We start from the raw sequence: 17,785 nt of genomic DNA, 5'->3' as shown, positions 1-17,785 counted from the left end.
GAAACATTTTAGCTAATGAATAAAGAAGAAATAACAAGAATTTAAAAAGCACCACTCTGCAGCCCCAGTTAATCACAAGATCGAAGAATTCAATGGCAAGGCTGCTAGTACTGCCAAATGAGAGACAAGGAGGCATTATTTGTCCTCTGGTGGAAGTACACACCACACAAAGAAACCTGAATGTCATGAACCCTCCAGAGCCAATCACCAATTCGTGAGAAATATAAAATCAAAGAAACATATTAAATTACACCATGCAGATGCAACTAGTAGAATCTAAACTTTAGAAAACTCCACAGGAATCTATAAGTCTGTAATCCCAACAACTCAGGAGGCTGAGGCAGGAGGATCCCAAGATGAAAGTCAGCCTCAACAACTATTTAGCCCGGTCCTAAGCAACTTAGGACCTGTCTCAAAACTAAAAGGGGTTAGGGAATGTGTCTCAGTGGTTAAGTGCATCTGGGTTCAATCCCAGATACCAATAAAAAAGAAAAAAAGAAAACTCCACAGAACAATTGATCCAATTTCACCAATAAATATTTTGCAAAGGAAAAACCAGAGAGATGCAGGGAAGAACCTATAGATTAAAATAAACTTAATAGGGCATAGCAGATGAAAAAAAAAAAGAAATAAAACAGAATAAACCTATTAAGGATGCACACTGGGTCAGGACAAGTGTTTACTCTTAGGAGTTAGGAAGATAGCTGGGAGGAAGACACAAAGCTTCAGGGTGCCTCGAAAGGTTCTATTTTCAGACCTTAATGATAGCTATAAACATATCTGTGTTAAAATAATTATTGAATCTATACATTTATGTTTTCCCATTTGGATTTTAATCAAAATCTTAATGAAATGTTTGCATATAAATGTATCTACAAAGTTTTCATTTGTTAATTTAGTTGTACCTCCTCCAAATTTATACCTTTCTGAAATCTGACCACCAGGCATACGGCTTTAGTACAATTAAGATCTCTACCAACTCCATGCTTGCGAAGTGTACCTTATACTTCTGAATACTAATGAAAGAAAAGTAAAAACTTACCATAAGCTAGCTCCAAAGACTGGGAAAACCAACTGCATCACAAACACAGGGTTAAGTCCTGGTGAATCAATACATAATAACATCAATGCCCATTAGGAAAAAAAAAAAAAAAAAACAGATAAAGAACATGAACGGGTGGGGGCTGGGGTTGTGGCTCAGTGGCAGAGCACCTGCCTAGCATGTGTGAGGCACTGAGTTCAATTCTCAGCACCACATATAAATAAAAGAATAAAATAAAGGTCCAGCAACAACTTAAATATATATATATATATATATATATATGTGTGTGTGTGTGTGTGTGTGTGTATTTTCAGAGAAAATATAAATTACCAATAAAGACAGTAAATGATAATTAATTCCTCCATAATTAAAACAACTTAATTCTCCCCTATTAGCTTGGCAAAGGCCAGGTTGATAATATCTTCTATCTGCTTAGGGTACAAGGAAGCCAACATCAGCATTATTGGTAAAAGCAAAGAAGTTAATATGAATCTTATTTAAAAAACTTCACTTTTACATTTTCAAAGAATATTCTTTGATCAAGTCCTTTTCTATTAATTCCATCCTACATCAAGACAAACGTACAAAAACATACAACACTATTTGTAATAAAGAGAAATACAAGCATAACTCATATGTCAACTAACGAGAGGTGTTTTTTTCTTTTTTTGGTACCAGGGATTGAGCCCAGGGGGGCTTTACCACTGAGCCATATCCCAAGCACCACCAACAACCTTTTTTAATATTTTTAGTTGTAGATGGACACTTTTTTAATGTGGTGCTGAGGATTGAATCCAGTGCCTCACACGTGCTAGGCAAGCACTTTACCACTGAGCTACAGCCCCAGCCCCCAAGCCCTTTTTAATATTTTATTTAGAGGGCGGGGTTGCCGAGGCTGGCTTGAGCTGCTGGGATTACAGGAATGCACCACCACACTCAGCCAGCCGGGAGATTTAACTGAGCTGTACAATGAAGCCTTTCAGAATAACATGTACTTATTCTGAAAGGTTTCTAAAAGCAAGTCGTACATCAGTATGTAATGACGCTAGTGGGAGTTACATTATACCACTATTCTATTAGGAGTAAACACCTATACAACATTGGGCTAACAAAGTGTTCATATCAATTTAATTAATCTGTTTTACCCACACCCTACTGAAGGATATCCTGCAAGGTTATGAATATAACTTTTCCAGTGTTATTAAAGAATACATGACATTTGTGCAGAACTTACACAAGGCAGTCATATATATTACCCTGGGACTCAATGGGCTGACAGACCTTAGTCTGTCAGTCATCTTGATCTAAATGAAGTCAAATGGAGTAGTACCATCTGACAATAAGTTAATGGAAGATGGAGAGGCCATGGAGTTGAAAATTTAACTTCATAAAGTAAACACCTCACATAAACATGTGACTGGCCATTTCCAAACTGCTGAGGCAAGAAGAATAGCCATGCCCAGTGGTCATAGACCCTTGTCAACCTCAGGCTAGGTATCACAACTCACTGGTCCTGTGCTGCTACCACACCATTCAAGACACCAGCCCTTTTCATTTTCTTTTGAGTAATGACCAAATTCAGGGGTTTACTAGGCTTAAAAAGATTACTGTACCCATCTATTCACAAAAAATGGGAAGGACAGATTGGTGGTGTGAGTCAGAAGTCATTGTTCAATCCTGCTTCAGCGGGCCAGTGACATTCATAGCCATTTGACATGTCAATGTTTCTTCCTTTTTCATCCCCAAAAAGATAACACATGTAAATTACACCAGGATCTTCATTTACACAACTATGTGAAGCTTTTGCATGCCTGTTGTTCTGGTTCTGTCTCTTAAAGAATCCCCCTCCTCACGCCCAAATAAAATGGAAAAATTATAGTTGAATGCATCACTATTACTCAATCACTTTAGGATCAAAAGCTTGAATAGTTATTGGATAATGGGAGACTGAGCAACTCATCCTCTCTATGCCTCTTCTCTATTAAGTAAAGACTGGTAACTGAGTCTGGGGAGATCAAAATGAAATGTAAAATACTTCACTAGCACAAACCATTTGTTTAGTAAACTTCTGTTAAGAGTACTACACTAGATAAGGTTATTTTCAGGAACACTCATCAACTAAACAATATATAAATAAGTCAAAAGGAAAAAACAATTACAATTTTTTGCACAATATTTACATTTTACTATAAAAATACACTGCCTGATTCTGCGTTCTGACAGTATTTAACCAATATGACAATAACCTATGAAATACTGCTCCTATCACATGGAATAACTATTTCCATAGACACACATCTTTCCCACTGTAAAGAGACTACAAGCAATACCTTTTATAGAAGGTATTGCTCCGTGCAATTTTACTACTTTTCCTATCCTCTGGCTCTAGAAACAGACTGAACTGATGAAACACACAGGCAATGGTTAAGTATGAGTGTGCACTGTTTTGAAACAAATACTGACAAACAATAACAGATGTACAGGCCAAGCCCCTTTTCCCTTGCTTGAGAGTATCAATGCTGCTGCTGAACTATGTTAGAAATCCCAATAACTTTGCTTCTAAAATCTTTCAATGGAAAAAGATTAATTTTTCACCTGGTAAGAAACTTCAGCATACTGGTATGTTTCCAATATCAATTTTATGGGGAAACAAACTTTCAATTGTTTCTACATGTAACTACAGTAATATCACTTTTGGGGGGGAAAAAGGAGGTTTCTGCTTTTGAGACAGGGTCTCTCACTAAATGCTTAGGCAGTCTTCAAACTCAAGAACATCTTTGCCTCAGCTTTCTGAGTAGCTGGGATTATAGACAGGCAACACCACACCCAGTCAAGGAGGTTATTTGAATGGACAGAAAAATGTGTCTTTTTTCATGCATTAGTACAGGGGCTGGCAAACTGTAGGCCATGGAGAGCTGATTGTTTCTGTGAAGTTTTATTCCAACACAGCCTAGTCTCTTATTTATAATGTCAATGACAGCTTTCATTCAACAAGTTGAGGAGTAGCTGTAACAAACAAAATATGTGGCTCTAAAAGCCTAAAATAGGGGGTGGGGATGTGGCTCAAGTGGTAGCGCAGCGCTCGCCTGGCATGCGTGCGGCCCGGGTTCGATCCTCAGCACCACATACAAACAAAGATGTTGTGTCCACCGATAACTGAAAAATAAATATTAAAAAAAAATATTCTCTCTCTCTCTCTCTTAAAAAAATAAAATAAAATAAAAAGCCTAAAATGTATATCTGGATATTTAAGAAAAAGTTTTCCAAGTCTTGCATTGAAATTTGACAATTCTATACTAGGTAAAACTTCATTTAAAAGCAAACTCAAGGGGCTGGGGTTGTGGTTCAGCGGTACAGCGCTCGCCTAGTATGTGTGAAGCCCTGAGTTTGATCCTCAGCACCACATAAAAATACATAAAATAAAGGTATTGTGTCCAACTACAACTAAAAAAATAGATATTTTTTAAAAAATAAAAGCAAACTCAAAACACAAAAATACAAATGACATGCTTGCTCTGATTCAGGCACTTTCAAGATCATAGTTTATTTATTATTTCAGATAAAAAGATAGTATACATATTAGGGAATCCCTTAAAATTCAACTCTAGAGTTATACACCATCTAGTACTTTTGCAATGAATGTTAACCAAAGAAATTCCTAAACACCTGAAAGCCCCACTATTAACATGAACTATAGTAATAAAAAATTGACATTTAATTTGTTCAATGTATAGTATTTACATTATGAAACCAATGGTGGTATGATAAACAGTGATAAAGAAATAGTAAAAATAAACTTTAAAAGCAAAGGTTTCTAGTCTTACAATGTGCTAATTATCATAATTGCATATAAAAAATTAAAACAGCAGAGCTTTCTGTTACAAAATTCTTAATCATCTGAGTTGTAGTCATTACTTGCTACCAATTTACATGCAACATCTGCTAGGACTGACATTTGATTTTTTTTTCCCCCAAGGAAGTGTAAGTAGTTAAGTGACATTTCGGAGCAGACATTAATTTACTTGTTGACAGAAAAAAACTGTACTCAAGATTAGTACTGGTCACAAGCCTCTTCCCTACAGAAATCATAAGGACAGTTAAGACACACCCCCTTCAAAAAAAAAAAAAAATCCAAAAACAGATGCAAAGGCAAAGAGTACCATGAATGGCAGAGCTCAAAAAAATCCCAGCACCAATCAGATACACATTTTTTCTCTCTTTCAATGATGAGAGGTCTATTTTGCCATCAAATAACAATGACTGAAGCTAGTAAGGGGCACCAGGTGTACAACTAATCAAATCTTGCAAAATACTAAGATGGAGGCAGGGTGGCCAGAAGAAGGAGTAATTTATATATAATTCAAACTATATACAGCTTAACTGGAATGCAGCTCATCCCAAACTGGCTTTGTGAAACAACTGGACCTTTATGATTTAATAGTTAAAATTATAACAAGAATAATAATACAATAGATTTACATGGGAAGCAAAAATCCAAGGGGCATTTTATATTAAGTATTTACTGTGCTGTCTCAATTTAAAAATAATTTTGCTAAGTATACATCTCAACTGAGGTCTATGTATAAAATGTCCTAATAGATACAGATATTTACCTTTGGTGAGTTGAAGGCCTTGTTGTGACTTCTGTCTGAATTGTAGGCAGAATGATATAGATGGACATGCACATGTGGGAAAACTCAAGTTGAGGTAATCCAGAAACTGTGCACGTGAGGTGACTGGAAGTACTCTGAAGACAAAGTACATCAGAAACCCAAAACAGGTAACAGTGAGAATGGAAACGGGGAATGGAATGCCAATATGGCAGTAAATTTGTTAAAAACAGAAAGAGGAAGGCCTCTCGTACCAGCAGAATCCTGCATACATACAAAAAGAAAAAGCCACCCACCATTTTATAAAACAAAAGCCAATTATAGTGTGGGAAAGTACAAACTGCAGAAAACCAGAAGTCAATAGAAGAAAAACTACTGGTTTACATGAAAGAAAGGAAACATTTCATTCCGACAGAGTTACTTGGTGAATGCCGCCACCACTGCCCACAGAACCTCGTTGGTGTTGGCCTTCAGACATTCTACCTCGGGGTCTAAGTCAAGAAGCTGCCGCACTCTCTTGGTAGCTAAGTCATATTGCTCGTCCAGAAGAGGTGCAAAGGCATTCTCCAGGACATCCGAGGCATGGGCTAAGTAAATGAGAGCCAGCAAGCGCTTGTCCATGCGGTGAGGGTCATTCACCCATTTGTCAAGAACAGCTTCTTGTACCTTCTTGATGAGGCGCTGCTTAATGTTGTTATTGGTGAGAGGATGTGTCGTCATGTCAAAAAGTAGGAAGTTCTGTTTCTCTGTCGTCAGTACACCCTTTTCCACCAGGTTTTTAGCTAATCGTTCCCTCACGTTTCTTAATTGATAATGCAATTTTAATGGATTCCATGTCTCACCTAAACAAAAGATTTTGGAAGTTAGAAATGAAATGATGAGTATTACTTGCTAATTTTGCAAAGTTTAATAGTAATAGAATGAGCAGTAAAATTTAACTTTTCCCCCAAGAAATAAAAAAACTCAACAATATTTTGCTCCCCAATAAGTCCATGAAGCATCTGAGGCTAGACCTTTGAATTTTAGGCACCTGACACATTCTCAGGCACGGTATTCACACAAAAATCTAATCAGAAAATAGTCTTCAAACCATAGTCACCCTTAGTCTAATGGGAAAATGAACTCAAATTATATTTCTAGTTCACTCCAGCTATTGCCAAAAAGCAGCCAACAGCAAAATACAAACTTTCTCTACAAAACACCAGCCTGCAACAAATGGACAAAAAAATTGATGTTTCCATGATATTCCTGGAAGTGCCAAACACATAGTCTAAAGGCTTTCCTGTGCAGGCTTGCTTTGATGACAAATAACATAAAGCTAATTCTAAGAGGACAACAAATTTCACAATTTTAATCTTGTGCATACTTCCAAGATAAATATTTTAAATAAAAGCAAATATTTTTCACTACAAGTTTTTTTCTTTATATAAGATTGAAAGAAATATAACAAAATATTAACCTTGATTATCTTTTGGATTCTGTGTGACAATTTTTCTTCGTATTTTTCATTATTTTCCAAATGTCTCAAACAAATGTTAACTATTTTTGTAATTTGAAAAAAAAATACTATAATACTTTCCAAAATTAGGACATGACAAAGATCAACCACAGCTATCATTAATTAGTTGCAAAAGCTCTAAGGTTAAAATTTTATAAAACTGAGAAAACCTTTAACTGGAGTGCTCACAACAGACCAATAAATACCCAAAATAACTAAATTAAAAAAAAAAAAAACACAGTTCCTCAGTTGCACAAGTCACATTTCAAGTACAAATAGCTATGTGCAGCCCTTGGTTACTGACTAGATGGCATGAAATAAAATATTTTCATCATCACAGAAAGTTCTAGTGGTCTTAAACTATGTTCAGTTAGCCATGGACAAGTATGTTACTATATGATTGAATACTAGTGAATACAGGCTTCTGACAGAGTAATCATTCAATCCTAGACTTGCCTCACCATAAATAGAAATCTGGAGGAAATCTAAGCAACCCCTATGATGTCCAAACTTACTACCTGAAGGCACACACAAGACAACAGAGCAGAATAGTCACTCTGGTCTGAGATCAGAGGTCAGAGAAGCCAAGGAAGCTGGAATGTGCAAGGCAGAGTACTGAAGCAAGATCTATGCACAGAAAGGAAGTCTAGAACCCTGCGTGGTATACCCTTGAGTCTCTGACTAAAAACTAAGCCACACATGTTAAGGTAAGAAATTGGGCAAGGTTAGACAAAGAAATACCAGAAAGTTTTAGCTGAATAATTCCAAGAGTTCACATAAAGATCAGAAAAACTTTAGGTGAAAAGACCTCAATGAACACATAGGATATGCAGAAGAGACCACAGAAGGATGACACTTTAGTAGTGGGGTTAAACTAGATCAGACCACCCAAGATTGGCTCTAAAATAAGCTGATCCAAGCCAGGCACAGTGGTGGGTGCCCGTAATCCCAGAGGTTTGGGAGGCTGAGGAAAGAGGATCCAAGTTCAAACCCAGCCTCAGCAAATTAGCAAGGCCCTAATAAGCAACTCAGTGAGACTCTGTATCAAAATAAAGAAATGAAACAGACTGGGTATCTGCTCAGCAGTTAAGCACCCCTGGGTTCAATCCCTGATACCAAAAAAAAAAATAAAATAAAAATAAGATGATCCACAAGTAGTTTAACTATTTACTCCAAAACAAAATTCAACACTCTTCAAAAAACAGCACTCAACAATCTAACATTCACAATGTCTGCCATTCAGTTAAACACAAAAATCATTAGATTTGCAAAGAAGCAAGAAAATATGATCTAACACTAAGGGAGAAAAAAAATAAAGAAAATAGTAAACCAAATCAGACATCACCCAGAAATGACAGCGGTAATGGAATTAGCAGACAAAAAAACTTAAAACAGCTACTATAAGTATCTAATTTAAAGGAAAATATGCACACAATTTTTTTTTAAAGGGCTTGTTTCCTCTTAAGGAATGATACAGAATTGTCAATTTTGGATTTACTTTGAAAAAGCAGGGAATTCAAAACTGTCAAATATTATATGACATCTAGGCACAACTGCACAACCCTATAATCCCAACTACTCAGGAGTCTAAATAAACAGGAGGATTACAAATCCAAGGCCAGCCCCAGCAAATCTGCAAGTCTCTGTCTCAAAATAAAAAATAAAAAGGGCCAAGAATGTAGTTTAATCATAAAGTGTTCCCTGGGTTCAATCCCCAGTGCCAGGAGAAAAACACACACACACACACACACACACACACAGAGGTACCTAACTCACTAATAATTAAAGTCACTCCATGGATTTAAAGACAGCAAACAAACAAAAAGTAGTCCTGGCAAATCAATTTCCACAAAAGAAAAACAATTGCTACATTCAATGTCTTTGGTACTTTCAAAAAGAAAAAGCACTGAAATATATTTGGAGCCATATTAGATTTAACAACCTTACAGTATGAAAGAAAAACAGTGAGTAATAAACATGATTCTTATTTCAACTTCTAGTGTCAAACAAGCTCATAACTACATTCAATGTCAAGAAATTAGTAACTGCTGATGAGGCAGTATAACAAAACAAGATTAAGAACAGGCTCTATAGCCAGACTGGTTCAGTTTAAACCCCTACTTAGGCAAACACCCAGCTGTGTAGCCCGTGCAAGGCTCAACCTCTCTCTTCCATTTCTTCATCTGTAAAGTAAGGATAACATTGTATCAAGCTCAAAGGGCTATTATGAGAATTAAATGAGACATCAAATTCTCAGAATAGAGCCTGATACACAGTTAAGTTCTCAATAATTGTTAAGTATTATTTACTAATGTGCAAAATCAATATCCTGGATGAGAAAATTTATAGTATTCACAATGTTCTCAGCATAGAGTAGGTACCAAGAGTATAAACATTAAGACATATTTTTTACCCTGAAAGAATTTAAAATCGAATTAAAGACACATTCATGTTAGTGGATAGAATAAAATGGAAAGAGGGCCCTATGAATGACATGAACAAAGTTCCCAAACAAATGAGAAATGACTTGGGTTTAATATTAAGGGGTATTTCTAAGAAAGTTAGAAAAGAAAGGCCAAGCTAAATCTAGAAATCTGAATTTCTAGAGAATCTGGATTTCCAGAGAAGAACAGCCTGGACTATGGACCAAAGAAACAACAAAATACATAGCCAGTGATTATTAGCGGGCTATAAGTCCTAGAGGAGGTACACATCTTCTTTCAAAGGTATGGGACATCCAATTTTTTATTGTGCCAATCCACTGTCTCCCAATAAATGCCTGTCTGCTGCATCTTTCACCAGACAGTATGGGCTTTATTTTGTGTTTCCTATGGCAACGATTAGAGTAGAATGGGTTCTATTAATTGATTTTTAGAAATTTAAACTAATACAACATAAAATACTAGCCAAATTTACATTAGTCTGTTTAAAAAACTACAGTTCAATTCTAAATTAACTAACCATGCAGTTAATATGTAAATTACCAAAAAAACACTACTATCCCCTGGCAATTCTAGCTAATTAGGTATTATTGCTTTAATATGTTTATGTTGTCATCAAACCAAAATGTAGCAGAACAAATAACAATCCACCCAACTTTAACTTAGTAAGTTAAACAGGAAGGAATTTTATGCCCCACAAAACATCTTGGTCATCTATTCCCAAACAATAGGAAATAGAGAAGTATGTAATTCTGAAAACCCAGTTAAATTTCTCTTTGTAAGCATTTAAAAGAACACTCTTCTAATGCTGCTACACAATGGTTTGTTTTCTTTCTCAAGGGAAATAGATAGGATTAACAGTTTATGACTACTGCTTATTGTACTGAAGTCATACGAATATCTGCCCTCACCATATCCTTAATTATATCTTATATATTACAACCAATGGAACATGTAATGCTTACAAAGTTCCTGTGAAAAATTTCTCAACTCCAAAGTATGCTACCTTAATTGTTCACTGTTGCAACTAAAATTGAGAAGAGTCTATACACAGACCCACCTTCAATAAGGTGTTCCATTTATGATTGGACCTTCTCATGGGCAACCATTTCTGCCTCAGAGGAAGTAATAAAAAGGGACCAAGTCATCATCTTCTTTTGTAGCAATTCCCTGAAAGAGGGCAAACCATGTGTGCTCACTCAAGAAAAAGTGAGTTATTCAGATCTCCTCAGATATAAAAACTTCAAAGGGTTTTTTAGATCTCCTCAAATATAAAAAATAAATTTCATAAGCAAAAGGTTGAAACCATAAGGGAATATCTCAAGTGCTATATAATATTTCTTGTGATACACAAGAAAAAAGATATAATGAAATAAATGAGTATCTTGGTATCCTGAAATTTCTACCTTTTATTTTTAAAAACAAAAAAACAAATTAAGCCAAGTGCAAAGGATAAAGTCACCCCCAAGTTAGGCATAATTAAGACATCAGTATAAATTGGGATGAGAGGAGTATAGATGGACTAATGAAAATATAAGGTTTGATCTATGCCAGCTACTAAAGATTTAGTTACTTCAGTTTAAGAATATTAAAAATCTTTTCAAATTTTTGTAATAAATGCTTGATGAATGAGTAGTGTTTGAATTACTACATTAAAAGATATTACTGTGATCCAGTCCCTAAATCACTGTGTGTGTATGTATGTATGTATGTATGTATGGAAAGACTTGGTAAATTATACATGCAAATTTAAAATATATAGAATTTATTTGTAGTTCATTTTTTAAAAGAAAGTGTGAGAAGAAAAGTTCTTAAGAGATAATATTCACCACCCAACAATCATACCAAAAGAGAATGACATACTAAATAATTTCTCTGCAAAGAACTCCTAACTGCCTGGACATCATATTAAACTATAAGCAGCTTCCCCCATACATGTGGCAGTCTAGTGACACCCTGTGACCAAACTGATCAACTACTTAAGGTTTCAGAAGCCAGAAATTTTATTTTACTAGAGTTTATAATTATATATAATTGTTGGGTTTATCCCCTACTCATACATGCGTACAAATTAATTTCAGTTCATGACTAATTTTATTTTAAAAAACAGTAGTTTTGTTAAAAACTTTTAAAGTCTGTCTTGCATATTTTTTATTAATTTTAAGAGATGTTTAAATGTTTAAAATGTTATCAATAGTTTTAACATTATATAATAAAAAATGAGTCCCTAGGTATACCATCCATCCCAGGTAAATAAACTTTTTTGTTTCTTAATGAAAATATTCTCTAATTGCCTTCTTTATTTCTACATTAAAAGCCTCCTGTGTACCATCTCTACTGCTGGTTGTAATAACCACCAATAACCCTGTGTTAATCATTCTCTCTTCTTACATATGATCACACATTTCTGTTAACAATGCAACAGCATATAATCTTTGGAACAAACACAGACCCAGCACGTAAGGACAGATTCACCAATTTTACCACTACCTCTAATCCCTCTAAACAGACACACTTCCTTTTGTGTCTCTTTCTTACTCTTTAAAAAAAAAGTCTAATCCAAGTATGAAATATGATATATCAAGAACTATGTAATGTTTTGAACAACCAAGAATAATTAAAAAAAAAAAAAGTCTAATCCAATGTCTACATCTTACTTCAACTACTAAAGATCTCAAGGATTTCTCTTTTCTGAGCTACCGAACTTTCAAAGAACCATACTGTTAAACTGTTAAACTCTAATCTGTTATCAAATTATTTAGACATATACAATTGTTCCAAGTGGACTTTAAGATTCTTTCAATCGTTTTTGAGTATCTCTTTTAAAAAAGTTTCATAGCACCTATGTCTGTATTGTTGAAGCAACTGGTATTTGATACCATATACTATCTTAAAGCAACTAAACATTTTTAAAATTTTAAAATCAGAAAGCTGGCCTCAGAACTATACCCTTATAAATGATTAAAATGGTAAATATTACATTATTTATATTTCACCTAAAGAAAAGAAATTTTAATCAGCAAGCAATATTTTGGTACATTCACTAGATGGGAAACATACATTTGCTTAAATTAAATCTTAACTGTATTTAAATACTTTTGAGAAAAGCTTAGAAGACTTCACATCTTTTCAATGTCCAATCAAGTGGGAAGAGTGTAACAGCTGCTCAAGTTAAGAATCAAGTTCAGTTACTAAATAAAAGTCACTCATAAAATGTTAGGTAAATACAAGTAGATAGTCATCTTAAACGTCAACCCAACACCCTTATGTGACATACTAATTTATACTAATTTCCTCTACCAATGCATATACTGTCAAAGGACATGTGGCAGTCAAAGATAAGCTATTAAACCCAATGTACTATTATATTAGTATGTATGATGTAAGATCAAGAAATGACTTATGGGCGGAGCATCTGAAGATATCTCCACAGCTTAACCCAGCCTACACAGAATAAGAAGTGGACTACAATTCTGATAAAGAATGATGGGAGCTGGAAGAAAGAATATTACATCTCATCAATAAATGCTCAGGGACTAGGTATATAGCTCAGTTAGTATAGTGCTTGCCTCGCATGCAGAAGGCCTAGGTTCAATCCCCAGCACCACCAAAAATACATATATTTATATATACATACATACATACATCATAAGATGAAACTGGGAAAAAAAACACTTTTTTCCCCCCTTAGTGATAAATAACCTTCAAATCTGTCTCAGTGACTAAACAAGATTCTGCTATTTTTTATGGGCTCCTTTCAAAAGAATTTAAAATTTTATAAATGCTTTTAAATAAAATTCATTTTTTAATTTTTCTACAGTGGCTTACCACTAAGTAATTCAATCCAGTTCTGGACTGTTTCTGGAGGTTGAGTCTCCTTAACATGCTTTAGAGCTTCATCCAGAAGAACATCCCCTGTTGGTGCATCGGACTTACAGATCACCTAAAACACAAGCATTAAGACTGTTTTCTGACATAAACTCTTTAAATAAAAAAAAATCAACAACTGTGCAAGTAATTCACCAAGCTCAAAATGTTCATTTCATGCAGTATCAAAGTTCAAAGTTTAAATTAATTCTGTGTTAAGGAAATTCTGTATTTAACCTAACCAGATTAGGTACAAACAAATGAAAATGAAGCTACTATGCAATAACTAGTAAGGCAAAATGCTAGAATAATTCATTCTTAATACAATTCCACTTATTGAACCTTGGGCTATTTGATCCAGAAACTCATTTATAAAACATTATTAATTCAAAAACCAATCTTGCTAGGTGCTGTGGCACACACACGCCTGTAATCCCAACAGCTCAGGGGGCTAAGGCAGGAAGATCACAAGTTCAAAGCAGCCTCAGCAAAAGCAGGGGCTAAGTAAGCAACTGAGTGAAACCCTGCCTCTAAATAAAATACAAAATAGGGCTGGGGATGTAGCTCGTGGTCGAGTGCCACTGAGTTCAATACTCAGTACCCCTACCCACCCACCCCCCAAAAAACAGTCTCAATTATTTGAAAGAATCTCATATACAATAAAGGTGACATTTCACATCAGAGAAAGAAATCTGAACATCATTAAGTTGACTAATGAACTGGAGGCAAAAATCAAGTAAGATTGGCTCCTCTGAGCTTCTTCCAAAATAAAAGATTAAGATTCAAATAGGAAAAATAATTTTAAGGATGAGAAAGACTTTTTTAAAACTGCCACCACTAGTAGAATAAAAATTTTATTAAATCCCCAGCACTGCCCTCTGGGGAAAGAAAAAACTAAAAACAGAACAGAAGCAGATATAGACAGACACTAAAGAACAACTGGAAGGCTCTCTCGGGATGTGACTCAAGTGGTAGCACTCTCACCTGGCATGCGTGAGGCACTGGGTTCGATCCTCAGCACCACATAAAAATAAAATAAAGATATTATGTCCATCTAAAACTAAAAAAATAAATATTAAAAAAAAAGAACTGGAGCAACCAGAAGATGGAAAAAGCAAGGAGAAGATTCTTCCTTAGAGACTTCAAAGAAAACACAGCACACCTAGATTTCAGACCTCTGGCCTCCAGAACTGTGAGGGAATAAATCTATTTTTTTAATTTATTTTATTTAATTAGGTATATATGACAGCAGAATGCATTTTGATTCATTGTACATAATTGCAGCACAACTTTCCATTTCTATGGTCGTACACACTGAAGCGTCACACCATATGTGCACTCATACATGTTACCTAAAGTAATGATGTCCACCTTATCCCACCATCTTTCCTGCCCCTGTGTATCCTCCCTATTTTCCATCCCCTTTGCCCAAAGTTCCTCCATTTTTCCCATGTCTCTCCCCTCCCAATTATGGATCAGTCTCCACTTATCAGAGAGAACTTTCAACCTTCGGTGTTTTGGGATTGGCTTACTTTGCTTAGCATGATATTCTCCAACTCCATCCATTTACCTGCAAATGCCATAATTTTATTCTTTTTTAATGCTGAGTAACATTGCACTGTGTGTGTGTGTGTGTGTGTCACCATTTGTTTATCCATTCATCCACTGAAGGGCTTCTAGTTTGGTTTCACAGTTTAGCTATTGTGAATTAAGCTGCTATGAACATTGATGTAGCTACATTACTATAGTATGCTAATTTTAAGTCCTTTGGGTATAGACCAAGGAGGGGAATAGCTGGGTCAAATGGTAGTTCCATTCCAAGTTTTCTAAGGAATCTCCATACTGCTTTCCAGATTGGTTGCACCAATTTGCAGTCTCACCAGTGTGCCTTTTCCCACATCCTTGCCAACATTTATTATTGTCTGTATTCTTGATAGCTGCCATTCTGACTGGTGTGAGATGAAATATTAGAGTAGTTTTGACTTGCATTTCTCTAATTACTAGAGATGTTGAACATTTTTCATATATTTGTTGATCAAGTGTATATCTTCTTCTGAAAAGTGTCTGTTCAGCTCCTTTGCCCATTTACTGATCAGGTTATTTGGGTTTTTTTGGTGTTACATTTTTTGAGTTCTTTATATATCCTGGATGTTAGTTCTCTATCTAACGTGTGTGTGGCAAAAATTTTCTCCCAAAATGTACTCTTTCTTTTGCTGAGAAGAAGCTTTTTAGTTTGAATCCATCTTATTAAATGATTCTTTTTTTTTTTTTTTATATTATTTTTAAATAATTCTTGATTTCATTTCTTGCGCTTTAGGAGTCTTGTTAAGGAAGTCGGGACCTAATCTGATAAAATGAAGAAGATTTGGGCCTTACTTTTTCTTCTAGGTCCTAGGTCTTTGATCCACTTTGAGTTTTGTGCACGATGAGAGATGGGTTTATTTTCATTTTGCTGCATAAGGATTTCCAGTTGTCCCAGCACCATTTGTTGAAGAGGTTATCTCTTCTCCAATGTATGTTTTTGGCGCCTTTGTCTAGTATGAGATAACTGTATTTAAGTGGGTTTGTCTCGTTTTCTATTCTGTACCATTGGTCTACATATCTATTTTTGTGCCAATACCATGCCATTTTTGTTACTATAGCTTTGTAGTATAGTTTAAGGTCTGGTATTGTGGTGCCTCCCACTTCACTCTTCTTGTTGAGGACTGTGTTGGCTATTCTTCCAAATGAATTTCATGATTGCTTTTTCTATTTCTATAAGGAATAATGTTGGGATTTTAATTGGAATCACACTGAATCTGTATAGTGCTCTAGGTAGTATGGTCATTTTGACAATATTAATTTTGCCTATCCAAGAGCATGGGAAAGAAACCTTTCCATCTTCTAAGGTCTTTTTAAATTTATTTCTTTAGTGTTCTGTAGTTTTCATTGTAGAGGCCAATATGACCTCTACTGAACCACACCACAGAAATAACTATTCAAACCTTCACAGTGAAGACTAATATCTGAAAAGCACTCAAGGTCTACTAAAAAGATCAATAGCCAGGGCTGGGGTTATGGCTCAGCAGTAGAGTGCTTGCCTTGCATGTGTGAGGCACTGGGTTGGATCCTCAGCACCACATAAAAATAAACAAAACAAAGGTACTATTTCTATCTACAACTTAAAAAAAAATTAAAAAAAAAAAAGATCAATAGGGTAACTTACACAGAAACCTTTTTGAACTTCTTAAAGTTATGTCAAGTCTTTGAAAATCATAGCTTTTAGAAGCAGCAAATAAACTTGGGCATATATCTACATATATAAATAGCAGTGGTCATTGATCCTAATAATGAATTATATTATTCATTATATATGAAAGAATCAGGAAACCAAGAATACAAAAAGGATAAGGAATGCAATCCAATAAAGATAACATTTAAATCACTTCAATTTCTGAAAGCTAGTAGTAGAAACACTCTTTGTTTTAAGCAGAACAAATTCAATAAAAGGATGTTAGCAATCCTCTTACCTTTCTTGTTAAAAGACTTTTACGTCTCATTCCACAAGCCTCTAGTTGTAACCTTCCTCTCAATGCTAATTCAATTAACATACAGCCACGTAATCCAGATGATATACAGTCATTCCAAAATGATGTGTAACCCTATTTTTAAAAGAGGAAAACAAAATTTGCCTTTAATTAAGAGTCAGAAATACTTTTAGCCAAAGTCATTTTTTTATTGTCTTTTACCTTTCATTATCTTTCTACAACAAAATACTGAAAAAACAGAATACATATTATTAATCTAAAGTTACCATGGTCTTTTGTCTTTTCACCATATATCCTTATATACAGATAAAACAACTTTGATCAAAGACTTAGAAATATAATCCATGCTTTACTGAGCTGTGTATTAGACTCTTACTGATCACAAGTTCCAGGAAACCTGGAAGTTAACTCAGACTAGTATTTAATTAGTAGTATGCGAGAAAGTTCAGGAAATCAGGAAAAACAATCTAGCCAATTAGGTCTCAAGGAGAATTAAAACATCATTTATTTGTTGCTATAAGATAAAAACATAAAGTTAATTTTGGAATACATCAGAAAAAGACATGCATAAACCCAAGAGTGGAAAGGACAATTATATGCCTAAAGTTCTGGGTAACAGTAAAAATATTATCTTGGCCCTTAGAGAATATAAGTGCAACGTCCAAGCATCAGGGAATACTGGTCAATCAGGCATCACACCAGGGTACTCTTCAAGAGCAAGAAACAGGGGTTGTTCAAATTACAAAGCCAAGAACTCTGCCAGCAGAGTTCACAGCTATCAATTTAAGATTCTCAGTTCT

At 35.0% G+C, this 17,785-nt stretch overlaps 1 protein-coding gene across 2 annotated transcripts; it reads right to left on the bottom strand.

Moving 5' to 3' along the window:
* Positions 1 to 4,561: 4,561 nt before the first annotated feature.
* Positions 4,562 to 17,101, bottom strand: Golph3 (golgi phosphoprotein 3). Of its 2 annotated transcripts, XM_048802951.1 has the most exons (4): positions 16,968 to 16,982; positions 13,420 to 13,534; positions 10,652 to 10,761; positions 4,562 to 6,494 (listed from the first exon to the last, which is right to left on the bottom strand). In XM_048802951.1, exons 3-4 carry the CDS (start codon positions 10,668 to 10,670, stop codon positions 6,070 to 6,072), a joined length of 444 nt encoding a protein of 147 aa, XP_048658908.1. In that variant the 5' UTR covers positions 10,671 to 10,761; positions 13,420 to 13,534; positions 16,968 to 16,982; the 3' UTR covers positions 4,562 to 6,069. The 2 variants fall into 2 exon arrangements, with proteins under 2 accessions (XP_048658908.1, XP_015351877.1); XM_015496391.2 differs by lacking the exon at positions 10,652 to 10,761 and having other exon boundaries at positions 16,968 to 17,101.
* Positions 17,102 to 17,785: the final 684 nt, after the last annotated feature.

Source organism: Marmota marmota, unplaced genomic scaffold (assembly GCF_001458135.2).
Source record: "Marmota marmota marmota unplaced genomic scaffold, marMar, whole genome shotgun sequence".
In the NCBI taxonomy this organism is placed as follows: Eukaryota; Metazoa; Chordata; class Mammalia; order Rodentia; family Sciuridae; genus Marmota; species Marmota marmota.
This window is presented reverse-complemented; position numbering and strand designations above follow the sequence as displayed.